The sequence below is a fragment of the Lissotriton helveticus genome, chromosome 5_1 (assembly GCF_964261635.1).
Source record: "Lissotriton helveticus chromosome 5_1, aLisHel1.1, whole genome shotgun sequence".
Classification (NCBI taxonomy): domain Eukaryota; kingdom Metazoa; phylum Chordata; class Amphibia; order Caudata; family Salamandridae; genus Lissotriton; species Lissotriton helveticus.
In genome coordinates this window covers 244,848,788-244,868,812 of record NC_136065.1, presented here as the reverse complement: position 1 = coordinate 244,868,812, position 20,025 = coordinate 244,848,788, and the positions used below count along the sequence as shown (strand labels likewise).

Genomic DNA, 20,025 nt, shown 5'->3' with positions numbered 1-20,025 from the left:
CCAAAGCATTCTAACGGTAAAATATATAGTACGTAATATGTAAACCTGAATGCATTCATGGTGCAAGGGAAGAAAACATATTTACTATATAAGTGCGTTCCTTCTTGCCTTTATTTAAATGAGGGAAGAAAGGCGGGGAGGAAGGTAATATTGCTTGGACGATATTCTCTTTCTTTTGTTGCATCACTGCCCCGTCCGTGTTTTTCAGGCTTGCTTTGTGCTTTCTTCCAGTGAAACAAGAATCTGCAAGTTCACTGCAGTTGATTCCTGCTTTCACCATGCCGTTTGACAGCAGGTCTGCACCCTGTGGGACAAATGGTTGGGGATTCACCCAAAGTGAGCCTCCACGCTGAACGAGAGTGGCTACTGGCCCTTCATGTCAGGCTATCTGGTGACTGGTTTTAGAGGCAGCAAAATTATAATATAGGAATTCGGGCCTTTTCACATGCATTCCATGTGTGGAGACCACCTACCAGTTCTCCCACAAAAAATCTGTTTAGTTCCTCATACCTAGGAGTCCCATGCATAACTTCATGTACAGGACATGTGGATGGCATGTCCATTGTGTTTGTGTTCTTTGTAACTGAATGAATAGAAGATGTTCATTTGAAAGGTTTCCCTGCATACCATCTATTGTCCATGCTGGACATAATGGTTGGCATGCCATCTCCCCAAAAGGAATAACTTGGTTAACCAGTCACAGTGCAGTAATATTGGTGAATCTCAGACGACAATACTGACGTCATGTGCCCACATAGAATAGGTCCCATTAAGGATTTGACTTCCTGGGGATACCTAGAAGAAGATGTCACATATGATTAGATCTTACTACAGACTGATCGTAGTTTAAATCGTGCAGATTGTCTTTAGTAGTAATTTCAGGCTTGCAACATGTGATGTTAATTATTCTTATGCACACAGCTCATGGGCCTATGAATATATGGGATGGTGAGGCCTTTAGCAGAGGATTTGTCACAGCTTCTCTTAACATTGAGAAGAAATGTTGACCGGGTTCCCAGTATTCATATGATGTGTAGGCCCACCATTGGGAGTAGAAGACGGATTAGTTCAAACAGCTTATGTGTAACTACAAAAGTGCATCATCCATTGGGCAACTAGAAACTACTTTAGCCCAATGTCCCTAAACTGAATAGATCATGATTCTAACTCTAGCCTGGAATATTTGAGGGGAAAACACAAATTGATGTACATCTGGTATATATTTTTGCCCATTCGCTGCAATGTGATATCATAGTTGAAAAGCCATGTTTGTCAGTGTAAAACTTTAAAAATGCTGCCATTGAATCCTGGATCACTCTGATATTTGGGTTCCTTGTTCTTATAAGAGGGCACGCAATCTAGTGGCCACGTTCCTGACCTTGGAACATGGAGTTCCAAAACATCCTCCAAAATCATATTAAATTGGTAACCCATATCGTCTGATCAAATTACTATTCATTTATAAAAAAAATACTGCAAGTAAATCTGAAGGTTACTATCTCAAACTAGGTTAATTCTAACAAAACTATTATCTCAAAAAGGCCTTCCCAAAGAGAAGATGGTATCAAATGAAGAAGGGTTCCTGATACTCTCTACAACTCCTGTAATTATTTTTAATCTTTGGATGTAAGCATACAACAAATTATGACAGTTGTTATATAACCTACTAATAGAACACCTACTTGCATTGTTATTGTCCAGTGCATTTGTTTACTTTATCAAAACAAATTATTTGGCTGATTTGGAGCTTGGCTAAGGGGGTATTCAAACACATTGTCTGTCCACCTCTAGATTTAGAGGCTGGCGGATCGAAAGTATGTAGATGACAGAGCCTACTCTGGCTTCGTTGATGACCTACTTCTCCGACGGTATGACTTAGTATGAGCCTTAGGAGATTAGCCATCTGATCACCAGTCTACTTTAAAAGGGGTTATCGGGTGGCTTTTCTTTTTGCTGACGATGACCCAGGGGGCAGTAAAAAACAATAATTGCCCCACTATACAATGGGAGAAAACTCCCATGGTGTGGGGGTCATTGTTTTAGAATAATGAAAAACGAAACTCTCTTTTTGGGAGTTTGTTTTTGAAAAATGAAACATTGTGTAAAAGTTGGACGGACCACAGTCCTATTTGAAAGAGCCATCTATCAAACGTTTGCAACATTAACAGGAACCACCTTGACAAGAGTGCATGTGTTTTTAAGCTGTCTCCCTCATGTCCGTCTCTCCCACTGCACTTGTGTTGGTCTATGTTGGTCAGATGTTTGCCTGTGTGCCCATTTGCCTCTCTGTGTTGCTTCTCCCACCCCTGTCCTTCTCTCTCTGTTGTTCCATCCTCTTACCCGTGCTCTCTGTGTTGCTCCCCGCACAACGCCCTCCCGTGTTGCTTCTGCCCCGTTGCTTATGTACCCACTCATGGTCATTAAAAAAAAACTTTGAAAAGTAACTAAAAAGAAGAAAAGAAGTGCCCACATAATTTTGTAGATATGCGCATGTGTGATGCACGCACCTCTGAATAATGCAGGCGTCCCTGTCAAAGGCTTTTTATTTTTTCAAATTTAGCCATGCTGTACACCTTTTGGGGTTGCTGTGCAGAATCGCTAAAATGCTTGTTTAAATGTGCCTGTTTTTAGATTGAGCCTGTCAGACAGCAAAACTGGTAGCAAAAGATCTGTTGTGTAATTACCAAGAGTTTTCAGGGGCTTATAGCCTGTCCATTGCTTTCCATGGATTGGCTCGTTCCTCTCATTTGCGTACTCCCCATTACTAAATGACTCTACCTCTCCTGGAGCATAGCCTCTATGCCATTTCTATGATTGGCTGGCTTGTATCCACTGCTCACATTTATGGAACTACTTTTTAATTTGTGCTTAAGAAGTCCATGAGAATGCATGTTTTTGTCAGCTCTCTCCCTCTTTTACTCCTGTCCCCACCTCTTTGTTGCTGTCCCCCTTGTATACTGCTCACTCTGTCGCATGTGTTTCTCCCCATGCTCTGTGTTGCTTAGTTATGTTATACAGATTTGTAGAGCGTACTGCCACCTGGGAGGGTATCCTGAAGCTGGCCAGGTATGACTCTAGCCAAATCTAGGGCCTAGTGGGGCTGCTCTAAAAGGCAGATCTTCAGCTACTTGTGTGTAGTGTCCGTTTGTTTCACACTTTAGGAGTGAAGAAAGAGAAGGCTTGACCACCGGATATGGTTTTCCAAATGGTGTGTGCAGGCAAATGCTATTGTAGAGGTATGCTGGGCCAGTGTTATTGAGTACCTTCAGAGTGTGGTTAATGAGTTTGAATTGTACTTGTAGGCGTATGGGGAGCCAATGAATGGAGCTCCTTCAGGCGTCATATGATGTGAGTGCGATGTGGGAGGTTGAGAGTGATTATGGCTGACTGACTGACTGACTGAATTATTTATTAAGCGCACTTATGCCAAGGCGTCTTGGCGCTGCATGGAGGGTTTGGCTGCTACTATCGACTAGGCGATGGTGGTTTTTAGTGCCTTTCTGAAACGGATCTTGTTTGTTTCTAGGCGAAGCTCGGTGGGCATGGTGTTCCATAGCTTTGCTGCCTGGTGTGGGAAAGACTTACCACCCCAGCGAGCTCTCTTTATTCTTGCGAGGTTGATCAGGCTGCTGGGTTCAGAATGGTCTGCAGCCTTCTGTTGAGTTTTTTGTTGTTGTTGATCCCGGCATAGAGGATGTTTTTGTAGTCCAGCTTGCTTTTGACGAGGACGTGCGTGACTGTGTTCCGGGTGCGAGTTGGGAGCTATTTGAAAATCTTCCTCAGCATCTACATGATATGGAAGATGAGGCAGTGACGGTGTTGACTTGGGCGGTCATGTCGATCTTGAGGTTCTTGGCATGGGTGGTGGGAATGGGTGTCAGTCTTACATCTGTTTGCCCCCAGGTTGAGGCCCACATTGAAGTGCTCTTCCCGAAGATCACAATATCGGTCTTGTTGGTGTTCAGCTTCAGAAAGTTGGTCTTCATCCCATGGGCTATTTCAGCCATTCAGATACTGAACTTGATCTGGGTACTAGGCGTCTTGTCCATGAGGAAGAGAATGAGTTGTGTGTCACTGGCATTGGAGAGGACTTTGATGTTGAAAGAGCGGATGATGCTGGCTAAAGGGGATCACGTATTCGTTGAAGAGTGTCAGGCTCAGGTAGGATCCTTGCAGAACTCCGCAGCTGAGGTTTCGGGTGTCCGAGGTGTTCGGTGCCAGGCTGCCTGACTGGGTTTTTCCAGTCAGGAAGGAGCAGATGCGTTGGAGTGGATTTCCTTGTATTCCGATGGTGTGTCAAACGCTGTGGAGAAGTCATGTAGAATTAGGGCTGTTGTCTCCTCCTTCCAGATTCATGCAGATTTCATCTGTAGCGGCAATGAGGGAAGTTTCTGAGCTGTGGTTGGGTCTTTAATCAGACTGAGTGGTGTTGAAGAGTTGGTGGTTCTCCCACATGTGCTACTATTAGGGCACAAGTAGAGGGTAGACCTAAGTGTATGAAGTCCCCAATTATTTTTAGAAAGGGCTGTATGTTCCGCTTAGCCAGAGGTGTAATAAAAAATGGAGTGCAATTAGGTGCAATGGGCTCTTCCCTGGCAGTACACAATTGCAATTAAATGTATGTTGCGTGCATGCTTGTGAGTGAGAGTGTTTATATTTAAGATAAAGCGTGTGAATGTGTGTGTGTGTGAGTGAAAGTGAGTGAGAGTTAGTGACTGGTACTGAGTAATATGTGAGATTGGGTGTCAGTAAGTGAGAATATAAGTGTGACTGAGTGAAGTTAGAGCGACTGTGAGTGAGAATTAAGTGTGAAGGAGTGCTAGAGATTGTAAGAATCAAGGTGCGTGAGAAAGTATGATTGAGTCAGAGTAAGAGTGAATTTGAGTGAGTGTGTGAATGAGTGAGATTGTGAGAATGAGTGATAATAAGTGAGAATGAGTGAGAATTAGGGAGTGTGATTAAGAGTGAGTGACAATGAATGAGTGAGTGCAAGTTCGTGAAAATGAATAGTGAGAGTTATTGCGAGAGAATGAGTGAGTGTAAGTGAGCATAAGTAAGAGTTTGGTATTATAATTGGGAGACTGTCATTTGCTTTGACATAGCAAAGGTAATTCTTGTTTTATGGAATCACCCATTGCAAAATACTGGCACTGGCAATCCTTGGCATGACAGGCATCTGTGACAAAATACTAGAAGCCTGAAGGTAATTCTTGGCATAATGTTAAAATATTGGTACTATCATACTGGAAGTATTTAGTACTGGATGTAGTTATTGGCATAGTGGTAAATACTACAGGTAATGGATAATGATGCCTTGTCTGCTGTGGTTTCTAGCAATAGCGTGACCTGTTTAGTTTGTTGCTGTTTACTCTGGGCAGCTCTGCTAACAAGGGTCTGTGTGTAATGCAAAGGATTTTTTGGGCCTGTCTAGCTAAATATTGTAAACTGTTCATGCCTCAAACTTATGAAAGATGGTGAGTTGTCTGCAATATACTGGCTGCAATGTTGAAGTTCTTTGTAAACTTAATCTCCCACTTTTATGCTTTTTTGGGGTGTGGTGGACGGGTGCTCGTGGGCTATGTTTGGGTGCTCTTGTTGTTCGCAACTTTATCCAGGGAGCTAAGACTATTCCTCAGTGCTGATTTGGCAGAAACTAAAGGCTTTAAAGATGTTGTCATCCGGGTAAAAATGGCAAATATACTCCCTGAAATAAAGGTGAAAATAAAGTGATAGTTACTTTTGGTTCTAATTCATTAAAAACATTAGCAATATAATGAAAAGACCACTGTTAAAGTGGAGTTATGGTTGCAAATAAGGGACCAAAAAAAAACCTGAAATTTACACTTAGGACTGAAATCCAGGACTCGCACAAAAGACATGCAGATCATAACTCACACAGCAGATATTTTGGCTTAGCACAGAGAAAGGCCCAATAATCTCATTGGCTATATGAAATCAGAGACCAAGCCTAAGGCTCTTGCTGTGTTAGAGAAAGTTCCATTTCCAGTTTTATGTCCATCATATCCCTTTTCAATGAACATATATCTATCTATCTATCTATCTATGTATGTATGTGTGTATATGCCTCTTTCAATTTATTACACTTGTACACTGGCTGTTTGCTCGACATTTGACAGACTCCGCATGGACCTTTATATCCTTTCAGGCAGAGGCCCCTAACTGTTGGAGAAATCTTTTGATTTCCACAAGGGCTAAAAAGGTTTTTCCCCACTAATGAACATAGAGTTAAAAAGGTAAACCAATTGTGTAATAAAACTGTCTGGCTTCGTGTCTGGTATGAGCATTGTGGTCTGTGTGCCTCGGTTTATCCTCATTCGTGGGAATATTCTTCAAATTATGAGAACATAACAATATTCAATACCAGGATACCAGCAATGATTGTCTTGATCTGCCTAATTTCCAAGTCATGGATCAAATATATGCAAATTGTTAAATTTGCAAAATCCACAAAATGTACTTTGGCCATCATAGAGTTCTCCCTGAAATTATAAATAGTCGAATATGTTCTTGTGTACATAATCACTGTAAACTTGTTGTCAAATATGAAAAAATACTCATAGGAGGGATTTTCCATTTTTTAACATACTTGGTGTAGCTATAGACATAGCTAATTTAATTATCCTTCTTGAAAAATGGCAAAAATTGCTGCCTCCCTTTTGGTATAATTTTTAAAATGTTGATTTAAAATTGGAAATAATGTTATTTAAAAATGTTTTGCACAGAGATAGAGACTAACACTACAAGCAAATAACTTCTCCTCCTACCGATTTGCTGCATCGAGGGTGTTAAAAATTGTTCCCTGTTGTTAACTTGTCAATGCTTTTCCTCATCAGGTTCAAGCCAGCAACTACAGCACTTTCTATGATGATCAACGGCAGAATTGGTCCATCATGTTCGAGACTGAAAAGGCAGCTATAGATTTCAGTAAGCAGGTACTGTTAATGCGGGGTAGACTCCCTGTGACTGCAGCCAAAAGATCCATCAATGGGAGCTGTTCATTGGAAGCAGTCATTTGGTCAGAGGTTTTGCAAAGAATCTTGTTATGTTTAACTGTTTTAATCAGGCACATTAAAGGTTACTGATCGGTTTTTAGTAATACCCAGACCTCTTGACCCAACTGCATTTTGTCCTTTGGGCCAGCAGTGTTCTCTTAAATAGTGGGGACTGGCTCTTAAAACTATCAGGATGGATTAAGGGATGGGTGGAGCTTGACAGCTGGTGATATGTTAAGCACAATTCTTGTCCATGTATCTTGTTGTAATCCTGTTCTGAAGTGGATGGCATATCAAGTGTGACATTTCCCTAAGTAGGGATGAAAGTATCTTTAAGGCAACCTTTAGGGACTGCAAAAAACAACAGAGCTTTAAATCAAACTCACAACCGCTGTTCGCGCCTCTTGACCAGGTCCTTGGCTCCTACGTCCAACAACTCCTGTGAAACTATCAAGTGGCCATTTCATTTACCTGGCTCCTCTGTGTCTCTGGCCCTCTATAACCATCTGCATGTCCACAATTCTTGATACACCTTTAACATGTACTCTCTGCTCCTAAATCTGCTGACCCGATCTAAAAAGAGGGACTATTTCCCAGTGAAACAGAGGGCCCATTGATCCATTTTGCAAGCCTTTAGACATCAGATTAGAATGGCCTGTGCTCCCCACTTTACCTCGCATGTTTCAGAGGCTTCCAGCTTCACTCAGTAGATTTTCAGATAAGTGAAATCCCTATCCAACCTGCTGCAGTGTAAATGTCCAACCGTTTTAAGTTCTTTTCTTTTTCCTATGAAAAAGCTACTGCCATCTGAAGGTAATTTGCTCCACAGAACAGTTCATATTCGTACAATCCATCTCCCCCCATGATCTCTTGAGCTGCATTAGTCTCTTATTCACCTTTGCAGGACTATCAAGCATACTGTCTCCATCCAGTCAACTCGTCCCTTCATCCTTGCATTTCATCAAGTTATCGTTTCTTCCGAACATGCAGTAAAATCGTTCTGTAATCTCTCCATCAAAAACCTCCATCTCTCAGGAATGGAAACTAGGTGTAGTCATTTTGCTTTAAAACAAAAAAGGCCATAGCAGATCCTGCAGTCATGAACAACTTTCATCCTTTATCTTTGCTCCCACTGTATATCAACTTTTTCCCTCCACTGGTACTGATAAATCTATTTTAGCACTTAAGTGCCTTTTTGTGTTCCCCAGACTGCTACACGCACACCTCAGCTGTGTAGCAAAGTTGTTTGCGATCAGCTACTGTTGTTTGAGAGGTTCTTAGCTTGTCTCCAAGATGTGAGCCGGATCTGTGAAAAGTCCGGTAGCAGCAGCCCATGGCCTTCTGATAAGATGTTTGCAGTGTGCAGCTTCCTCAAAGCTCAGAAGGAAGCTGAGGATATCGCTCCCCGCAAAGCTGTCGCATCAGACTTAAATACCCCTTTTTTGTTATTCTAAAAAGGAGTGACCTCCTGACTAACAATGTAGAATTAGCATATGCATTATGCTGCACATTATAGTTCATACTCCTGCATACATATGAGCCATTGATACAAAATCATCTTACAGTAAAAGAAAATGTTACCTAATAAATTTCACACCCATGTCAAGCCTTACCAAATAGAAAAGAGATGATAAATGCTACATTTAATATTACCAATCGTGCATAGAGCTTGAACCAGAAGTCCATGCCTGCCTTCTTGTGTTTGCATGGCTGTACTCCATTACCTGTGCAACTACATGGCACTCTGGCTCACTTGCTTATTTATTCCCAAATACTCTTCACTCTCTTTTTGCATATTATGGTTCTACGTAGGAAGCAGGTGCTAGAGGTGTATAGGTGTCTGCATAGAGTTGTTTGCCCGTATTGAGATGAAGCACCGCTCAGGAGGAATGGAATTCCCTCTTTTCAGGTCTTTGTGTTGTTACCTGTTATTTCATTCCTACTGCAAGAGAGATGGCAACAATGGTCTTTGGTCTAGGCCTGTAATTACCTTCTTCAACTGGTTTAATGTGACTGTCTCAGTTTGTTGTACAGTTTCATATAGACCTTTCCAAAGGTATAAAATTGTTTCACACTTCTGCACTTTGTGTATCACACTAGAAAGAATTTACAAATGCTTTTAGGCATTTTTGAAATGTGTCCACCGTTAAGGGATGCTGTTAGAAAAATTGTAAACAGCTTCAAATGTCTCTGTCGTCCATGATTTTGGTTGATTGAGTGCAAGTAGGAATTTGAATGTAGATATTGTGGAAAGTTACTTTTGCTAACATCCATGTTCTCTCACATACATGCACACATTTTCCCACCATATATATATATATATATATATATATATATATATATATATATATATATATATACACACACACACACACACACACACACACACACACACACACACACACACACACACACACACACACACACACACACACACACACACACACACACACACACACACACACACACACACACACACACACACACACACACACACACACACACACACACACACACACACACACACACACACACACACACACACACACACACACACACACACACACACACACACACCACCACCCCCCCCCCCCCCCCCCCCCCCCCCAAATACACATTTATTCCTACACATGCATGCACTGCATTTGTGATGTCGAGTTTCAGGAGGGAAGCCTTGGTGGTTCCTAACGATTGAGACTTCTGCCTTACCTCATTAGTTCACCATAAATCAAAAATCAGTTCAGGAGCAAGGATTTAATTTTCAATCTAGTCGCCGCATTACATGCAATTGTCAGTCAAAGCATTAATGGGTAAATATGCATTGCTTTTTGGTAGTGCTCATAGGTGTAGGAAGCAAAAAGGGAGAAATAGGGCAGTGGTAGTGAGTTGGCAGGTGAGGGACAGGGTAAAGGTGTTTGTGACATAAATACAATACACAATATATACAGATTAGCCTTTCCAGCCTATAAAAGGTCAGTTAGTTCCTGTATACATTGCTCATAGGTACATCTTCTATCATTACATTTTGATCCATGAGCATGTGGAGTTTTGAAAAGACGGTCTACGTTTCGACCCCAACGCAGAAGAGGGTTAATGGTTGCCTCTCAAAGGGTCTTCATCAGGACAGTTGAGCACCTACTTGTCTGTAGGATGGACTGTCAACGTTCAATCCTAAACGGGCTTTCCTGAAGCTCCTGGGTCAATTGATAATGGTTTAGCTGGGCATGGGGAACCAATCCCCCCAATGCAGGCGCTAATAAATCCGAATAAGAGTCTTAGTCAGGTGGAGGTTATTTGGAGACTCTCCAAATAACCGCCTCCTGACTAAGACTCTTATTGTTGACAGTCCATCCTACAGACAAGTAGGTGCTCATCTGTCCTGATGAAGACCCTGTTGAGAGGCAACCATTAACCCTCTTCTCCGTTATGGTCGAAACGTAGACCGTCTTTTAAAACCTCCACATGCTCATGGATTAAAATGTACTGACTGAAGATGTATCTATGAGCAATGTATATAGGAACTAACTGACCTTTTATAGGCTGGAAAGGCTAATCTGTATATAGTGTGTATTGTATTTATGTCACAAACCCCTTTACCCTGTCCCTCACCTGCCAACTCACTACCACTGCCCTATTTCTCCCTTTTTACTTCCTACACATATGAGCACTACCAAAAAGCAATTCATATTGACCCATTAATGCTTTGACTGACAATTGCATGTAATGCGGCCGCTAGATTGAAATTTAAATCCTTGCTCTTGAACTGATTTTTGATTTATGGTGATCCGTTTTCATGTGTTCTGTTTACACTTTGATGTACATTTGTTTTTTTTAACTACTCCGACCACTTGTGTAAACGTACTGTACTTTTGACCCAGACCGGGTAGTTTTTACTTGGGCATAGCCCCTTAAAACTCAACATTACCTCATTAGTTGACCTTCTTATGGGTCAGCCAATGAGAGGAAGCGGCAGTTCCTTACTCGTGTCAGTGTAGGATGGGGTCAGTGAGACTTCTGACCCCACCCCATTCTGTGATGAGCGTCCCTGATGGACAACCGGCCCAGGGCACATCAGGGCTTAAAACTGAAGCACCCAGGTCCGAGGCTATGGGTGATACTCCCCCTCATTATGATGGGAGGACCACCAAGCACTTTGCTGGGCTGAGGAAGTTACACCCACAAGGCTGTGACTTCATCGCCTGGAAAAGTTTAGATCAAGCAGCCAGGCTCCTCTGCATTTAGCACAAGTACAGCAACTGACTGACTGACCTGAACATGAAGAGTGTCGGTCAGGCTGACCTTTGCTCAGCCTGACTGACACTCTTCACGTTTGGGGAAAAGGTCAGTGGGTGAGGCCCATCCACCCTTAAGGACATGCCACTGCTGCACTTTTTTCTTTTGATCGCATATTCAATCATTAATGTTCAGACGCTTTGCAAATTTCATGTTTCAAAGCACCTGCTCAAGAGAAAGTCTGACCAGTAAAATGTGTTTTTTTCAGTTATGTGTGGCTAAGTGTAATGCCTCTTCCTCCCTGGACTCTGTGATGTATCAGGACCTTACCCTGGGAGAAGGGCAAGCATCGGAAACCGGAGATGCACTAGAGGTGGCATACACAGGCTGGCTGTTCCAGAACGGTGAACTTGGCCAGGTAATATTGAGTCTTAGCTTGATTTTGGTGTCTCCCCATGCAAGTAGGATAAGCCATTTACCTTGTGAGGGCTTGTGATTTGGGCCATTCGTTATTTGTGGAATTTAGTGATGGAAATGAGCAATTCTTCTTCATTCTTCTCTAGACCTAGATACAAAAAAAACACACTGTAAAATGATGGTGTAACAACGTAGAGTACAATACTTTATTAGATTGGAAACACCCAACGTGCATCCATGCAAGGATACTAGAGTGTTAGTCAGCAATATTCCAACTGGTAATCCCTGCAGGATTTCCTCTGTCCAAAGCTTCAGTGCTACAGTGATAATCTTGTTCTCATAACCACTTCCCACGTGTCTGCTCTCCTCTCACCCTCAAGCTCTCTTGCTGTCTCCATCACTCACCACCTTATTCTTTGCAAGACTGGCTGTTAGCCTTGGGATCTTGCAAAGCCATCCCAAGGTGCTTAGAAGCATGCTGCTCAAGAAATGTGTTGTAAAATAAATTCCACCTCAAGACCACATTTCATCTTATCTTCTCTCGCACCAATTGAGTCTTCGGTCTCTTCAATGTTCTTGCAGTAAACCCCTAGATACAATATTAGCCTCATTTGGTATATTCACTTGCAGTACCTCCATTCCACCCTCATCAACATGGGTCAAGATGTGACACTGAAACCAAAAAAATTATTTAAGAGTGAAAGAGTGCCCACAGTGCCAGTCAGCAGCTCTCCTCCCGCCACTGCCGGCCTGGGATTCATTCGAGTGCATGATTGCTTCTCAACCACCTTGATGACCCCTCCCCTCTCCTCCCCACTGACCACTCTCTATCCACTATTCTCTCTCCCTAATTTGTCCTCTACCTAACCTGTCTGTCCATCCACCCACAACTAAGTGATTTGCTATCCAGGAATGTTGTTTTTCTTTGCTCTTGGTTAGTGATTTCCTCTGTTTTGGCCACAAGTAATAACACTGTTTTTTGGTTTAAAACATCTTTAGTAAGAATTTAAACTGTAGCATCAATAATCAGTTAAAGAAACCCAATCTATTCTAATTCTAATTCACTGTTTCAGACATCACAACTGTATAGTTTTCGGCATCACTGTAGAAATCATGGCATTACTTGCTGACACCACAGTAACCAGTTCTGGGCAAAGAGTGGGGGACAAGGGGACAACGTTGGATAAAGCTTGAGAACCAACATCTTTGCTGGTCCAACTCATTTACCTCCATCAGTTCTAATCTCTTCCGAATCATGTGCACAATATATCTCCCATAAGCTTTAATCTGGGCTTCTTTTCAGACAGACCTGGTCAGTACCTCAAGATGTTCCATACTTTACAGACGAACAAGAGCAAGTCTTCCTGACCCTGTGTTATCTCCTTTTCCTTATCTCAGAAACGGAATTTCTTGGGAAGTCTCACGGTGGCAAACTTGTTTCTTCCTCAAAAACACCCACAGTCTAGCCAGGAACCACATGATTATTGTTTGCAGGTCAAATCTCTTTGTTAGATTTGTAGGGTTCAAGTCAGGGAATATGTGAACTATTGCATCTTTTAGAAACTATTTTAATTTCTCTGTGTCTGCTCTACTAGTTCTCTATGCCTGGGGGTTGTCACCCAACTGAACCAATATAATGCCCACCCCAGACCCTGTATTTAAAAAGCTTCTTGTGTGGACTGCAAGACTCACACCATCACCTCTTATTGTGCTATGAATCTATCCTGCACTCCAAAGTTTAGGAAATGTTTTACCTCTATTGTCATTTTTGTGTTTAAGAAGATAGCACTGCTAGGATCATAATGGTTGAACCTTTTGCTGTTTTTTACTAAGTATTTCACCTTGGACTCTATCGGCCACATGCATCATTGTAGGATTTTGCATTTCCTAAATTGCGAAAATTAAGGAATCGCAATTTAGGAAAATCCTATGCATCAAGAAATCCTAAATGTTTTTAGGATTTCTTAATTTTCGGTATTTGCGATTCCTTAATTGCGAATCGCAATTAAGGAATGGCATTACATTGATTCCTATGGTCCTAGAGGCCCATAGGAATCAATTGCTTTTTGCACTTTTTTATTTTGCGAATCCCATTTGTTTGATGCATTGCAAGGGTGCTGAGGGGGGTCCAAAGGACCCCCCCCTGCACCCTTGAAATGTATTTTTTAGTGCAAGCTTCACACACACATGTCCAAAGGACATGTGTGTGTGTAACATGTCACTTTCAAAAATGCATTTTTGAGCTTTTTTCCAAAATTTCGCAAATTAACACAAGGGTTAACCTCGTGTGAATTTGCACTTCCTATTTCCTAATTCGCATTTTTTTAAAAATTCATGCATTGCATTTAAGGAATCGCACAAATGGGATTCCTTAAATGCAATCGCATTTTTAAGAAATGCAAAAAATAGCGAGTTTTCATAAATGATTTCATGCATCCAAAAAAGTGATTTTGGAATCGCAAACGGCCGATTTTTCCGAATCGCACCGTTTGCGACTCCAAAACCACTTGATGCATCTGGGTGTATGTTCACAATCAAGACTGTGGCATGTTTTGAACTGTTTGCTTGTTGTATGGTGCTCTTCTATTAATAAAATCGCCATCTGTTTTCCCTGCATCCTTTTCAGACTTAGCAAAGCGCCGCTGTATGTTCTTCAGACCTAGCTTCATCAGTAATTCTGAGTTCACTTCTCTGTGTAGGCCCCTGTAGCTCCTTAAGCATCACCATCAGTGTTACACTTTTTCAAACGTTGGACGCCCTTTCCCTGTCATGAGTGGTTGTCCTCGTTTACTAGTCAATGGCATCTACTAAACTGGAGAAAGCTTTTGACACTCTTAAATGGAGGTATCTGTTTATAGTGATAGAAGGTTAAGTTGCCGTATGCTAACCCTCTGAGGTGAGGGAAAGTTGTATCTGGTTTCTTGACCATAACATGGTGCACGACAAAGGGTTGGACCCAGTCCCTTCTTCTGTTTACTTTGGAGATTATGCCATTGATGGCGTTGCTTTTTAGGAAACGTTAAGGGGAATAACAGTCCTCTATATGAAGATAAAACACTATATGTTGCAATGCTTAAACAGATTTAGACCAGTTGTTGGTAATTTTTGGGAGATTTGGGAGAAGGCCAAGTCTAATTACTATCTGGCTCTCTGACCCTCTCTTTCTCTTTGTGGGTGGGAGGGGGTAGAAATAGCTCAGGTTTAAAAAGCACCTGCTGAAGAGTTCCTTGTGTGTGTATCCAGCAGTTTTCAGGCAACAATAAAAATGTCAAGGTAACTCTGGTGAATAAAGTTCCTGTTGGAGCACGATCTTTAGTTGAGTGGTAGTTTCCACTCATGATGAAGTAGTGCAGAGGGTTAGTATGTCTGCTGCAAAGATCAGGCATCACGCAAATTACCAAACTGTATTTTTTATGCAGATCCCTCAGTAGGTTACTGCCTTTCTCCCAGAGATCCTTTTATTACTTGTCGTTCATAAGTTACAGCCCTAATGTAGTATGGTAAGCTATGAACTGTCATCAAAAAGAAGAATGCAAACTGCATGGCATAGTATAAAATGTTACGTTTTTTCTGGAAAGTTTTTAATTATCCTAAAGTTGCTAATAAGGGTTAATTTGGATAGAACTACATTCTTATTATTAATGGAGAAGAAGGTTTTTGGGTTGGCACCAACAAAGATTGTCGCACTGCGTGCCATCAGCACTAAAGCCAGCCCTGGTCTGGACTCAGCAGCTGAGGCCACAGTTCACTCAGTTCTCTAGCCTTGCACCCAGAGCCAGAGCGAATTAAGCAGAAGGCCACATATGTCATATAAATGTTGCTACGATTTATCATTTCTGTCTAGCTTGTCCCACCTGGCGACTGGAGCATATAAGAGTATTGTAGCGTGTAAACTTTTTTGTAAAAATCTCCAAATTCCCACAATTGACCCAGGTGCAGCCCCATAGGACGACAGTAGCAACTGATCCAGAAAAATGTTTGAGGCCGCAGCTTGGTCTCAGAACATTGAGGCATCTTTTGGATTTCTCTGTGCATTACATTTCAATCTTCTCTTTTTGCTTACTTGTAAATAAATGTCCTATTTTGAAGTTTGGATCTGTTCTAGATTTGCTTCTTGTGCATTGTTCTGACATATTGGTTGAGATGGACATTGAGTCTAATGGTCACTTGCTGTATCTACCCCATCTGCATTAGTGTGCCATCTGTTGGTTGCGTCACTAGCTAGACTTGCTGTGTTACGCTGTATTTGTGCTTGTTTGTTTGCTTGTTTAGTTTATTTATTTATGATTTCGGAACTCAAATGAGATCCACATAAAAATGTAAACAATTGAGTACATTTACACACAATCATTGTTCACTAAAAATATAACAATATACATTTCCAACCATAATTAATATAAGGCTAAAAAAGTTTTTAAAAAGTTAAAATTTTTGTAACAAAACAATTCGTTAGGGGGATTGTAAATAGCATCTAAAAAAGAGATAGCAGATGAAATACCCAATTGAAAACAGATAGGTCTCAGCCACTTGCGCCTAAATGCAAGTAGAGCTGGGCATACAAAAAGAGCATGATTAATATCCTGATTACTATTATTACAAAGATCACATAAAGCTGAAGCGCCATACCATCTGGATGTCAAAAAGTTCAGCGGAAGTAGATCCTGCCTTAGTAAGAGAAAGAACCGCCGCACCCCATGATGGAGATTCCAGGTGATATATGGTTGGGCAATTCTCATTTGGTAGGAATCTACAACCAGATGGGCACCTTTTTTCAAGGTACGTGATTCTCTGTCCAACCTAAAGCTTAGTTCCCAAGAGGCCGCTTTCAGGATAGTTTTCAACTGATGTGTGGATAAGGTCAATAAAACCGATTCGTCAAGTTCAAGAACATCAACTGCAGTTCTAAAGTTTTTTACAATTGTTGAATATTCTTTGAAGTTTCCAAGCAACTCAGTTTTTATAATATATCTTAGGGTGCCTGGGTACCCCTGTGCAATGTTAAAAACCCAACAAACTATTCCAGCGACACCTTGGGCCCAACTGCTTCATAGGCCGAATTCCAATCTGAGAGCTGCTGTAGAGCATGCAGTATTAACCATAATGAGACTACGCAAAATGTTGCCGTCCGTAGAGTTTAGGAAGCCCCAAGTTTTTATATCTATTATTTCCATACCATAAAGTAGAGATGCAGAAATTTTTGCACGATATACTTCCAACAAGATAGCAAAATGCCGTCTACCTGTAGCCTTATGCAAAGAAGCCAGTCTTTTTCCTTGGATAATTGTTTTGCGAGTGTTGTTAGCTATATGAGCTTTCTCGCTTAAATTACCCGTAACAATCTTTCCGAGGAAGACATAAGATTGTACCACTTCCAATCTCTGTCCCCCCACGGACCATGGGAAATTCGCATAGTTCAACTTTTTTCTTCCCACCATGCAGATTACCATCTTTTATAAGAGGTCTTTCTTTACCCCAAGAAAGCCTGGTTTGTAAAGAAAGTACACTGATTATACAGTTTGCGTGCAATACTAATGGTAGTCTTCGAACATGGGGGATAAAAAACAATAAACATATAGGATACTGTTGAGTAACATTCTAATACTGCTCTCTTGTTGTTCAAATAGATGTATTATCTTTCATCTCTTTGCTCTAGATGTTTGACTCCAACTTGGGTAAGGACAAGCTGTTACGCCTGAAACTGGGATCTGGTAAAGTCATCAAGGTAAGTCTTAAAACACACTGAAACCTCTTGCATTTGTCATGCGAGCTATTACCTGTATTTATTTTATTTTGATGTACATGCATTTTGTGTACAAATTCTAAACTTGGATTCCTCCATTATCAGATAAACGTCAGATGCATGATTTTGGTAGACCATCTATTTTTAATTACTAAGGAAAGACATGCAAGACGGATAGTGGCTCTGCCTCCTCGCCTCAACTCGTGCCTCCCCACCTTTGCTTACGTTTCGCCACTATGTACTGTAATCTGCTCTGTGCTGCGACTTTTGTACTGTACACCATGTGCTTCTATGTTTGGCATGTGTATTGAATATGCACTTTTGAGCTGTACTGCATAATGTTTAATAAACCTAAAAATGGGGGAGGGGGGAATGAAAAACAGGCAAACATTCAGTAGTGTATAGAGAGCATTTAAGTTTTTGATGCATGTATGCTAAGTTTGGGAGCATGGCAAGGGAAATCTATACTTGATTTTGACAGCCGGGACTGCCAGACATCTGGCGATGCATCTTGATAGAGCACTTAAGATGGACAGTGTTAGGACTGAGCCCGCAGCGTGACGGGCATAGGGGGAGGAGTTGGGAGCGCCCTTGACTGACAAGAAGTGGATCGCGACCTGCGTGCTAGGTTTAAGCTTGTGCACTTTAATTAAGTTCACAGCACATATCTATCATCAGTTAAACTCTGTTGCATTATATAGAGACAGAACTACAGATTGTCTGCGATGTGATAGCAAGGGTGCGTCCTTCTTATATATGGCATGGACCTGTCCCAGAGTGCATGCGTTACTGGTCATCAGTGGTTACGCATCTGCTAACAGTGACTGCAATAGTGGTTGAGATGTCACCGCAGGTGTGTCTATTGGGCATTGTTAAACAACCTCAAGGGGTAAGATGCACTGGAAGATCCTACAGTTGGCCTTAGTGCTGCCAAGGGGAGGGTGGCCAAGGACGAGGGCCCCTTGAACCACATTATGGTATAATGACGTCCCTGAGTGAGCACTCGCAGAGGAGGCACACATGAAACTCAATAGATGGGATGATAAACTGCAGGATGACTCAGAAATTTGGGCCACATTGCTGGAGGTCATGCAGATGGAGATAGTGAGCAGGGGTCGCAGTCGCAGGGTACTGAACATTCTGACCCACAGAGGCAGCAGTCCGAGGACGACAGGGGGAGAGTAGCCCTACCCTGAGGGACTTTTGGGGTGAGGATAGATTGTGTGATTGTGGTAGGGGCTCTACATCATATACATTAGGGTGCTTGGATATATACATGGTTGTGGACTAATAATGCACATTTTGAAGCACTTGCTGGGGGGGAGTAATGGAGTCGGGACTGGAGTGTGTGTGTGTGTGTGGGGGGGTTGGAACCTTGGATGCCTGAATCCTGGAGATGAAGTGCACACTGAGAGAATATCCAGTTTGTTGCTTCTGTTTTCTTTTGTTGATTTTTATTGAAACTATATAGTAAAGCTTTGTTGTTATGTGTGACCATGGCAAAAAGGTTTGCTCTAAAAAATAGACAATAAAAAGACAAACCCCCCCCAATTTTTTTTAATGCATACAACATTGCCGCCCTGAACTGTAAAGTGCGGATGAGCCTGATTCCTACAGATGGTTTTCAGAGCGTTTGACACCTGTTGGAGATTTAACTAATGAAAAATGATCTAAATTGTGAATTGTACAGAAGAGTTTGAAGGAAATTTGCAGCACTAGGCTTTTTTAAAGGTGCACAAATTCCAGTTATTTTCAAGTAACCCCAACAGTTCATAGTAGTGTTTCGGGTTGGGAGAGGTTCTTTACCTTAAACAGCTATGAAAACATGGAAGCTAACTTTGCACTTTTCAGCACAATCCCAGTGTCTTACAGCCAGTTCAAACGACCAAGGCATTCAATCTGAAAATGATATATATATATATATATATATATATATATATATATATATATATATATATATATATATATATATATATATATATATATATATATATATATATATATATATATATATATATATATATCCATATATATATATATATATATATATATATATATATATATATATCCATATATATATATATATATATCCATATATCCCCCAAACCTTTGAGGCGGGTAATCTCAGGAACCACAGCACCAATCACAACACCCAATACAGTGTTGGAAAGGGCAGTTGCAGCAGAAGGACATAGGCTATGCAGACGCCCACCATATACATTTAAAAGGTAAAAGAACCGTGCCAGCAAAGTAGTCCCTTGTGGGCGTGTCTGCGTTGTGCTGGGGGCGTGTGGTACGTTCCACCCTTCATGCCATGTCTCATATCGTGTGCTAATCCCACCCTGCTCCCTTTAAATACCCCTGCACCCCATAATCATAACCCACCCTTACTCCTTAAAATACCCCTGCACCCTTAAACACTAACCCATCTTAACCCTAAAATACCCCTGTACCCCAAAACCTAGCCCTGAACCCTTAAAATACCCCTGCACCCCAAAACTACCCCTGAAACCTAAAAATACCCCTGTAGCCCCAAACCTAGCCCTGAACCCTAAAAATAACCCTGTACCCCAAACCTAACCCTGAAATACCCCTGAACCCAAAAAATACCCCTGTACCCCA

At 41.5% G+C, this 20,025-nt stretch overlaps 1 protein-coding gene across 1 annotated transcript in view; it reads left to right on the top strand.

Moving 5' to 3' along the window:
- FKBP15 (FKBP prolyl isomerase family member 15) overlaps positions 1 to 20,025 on the top strand; it is a 334,309-nt gene that overhangs the window by 122,716 nt on the left and 191,568 nt on the right. The window contains exons 6-8 of the mRNA XM_078642121.1: positions 6,855 to 6,953; positions 11,515 to 11,664; positions 17,317 to 17,385. Of these exons, the coding sequence (XP_078498247.1) occupies positions 6,855 to 6,953; positions 11,515 to 11,664; positions 17,317 to 17,385 (318 nt within the window). The remainder of the gene's footprint in view (positions 1 to 6,854; positions 6,954 to 11,514; positions 11,665 to 17,316; positions 17,386 to 20,025) is intronic.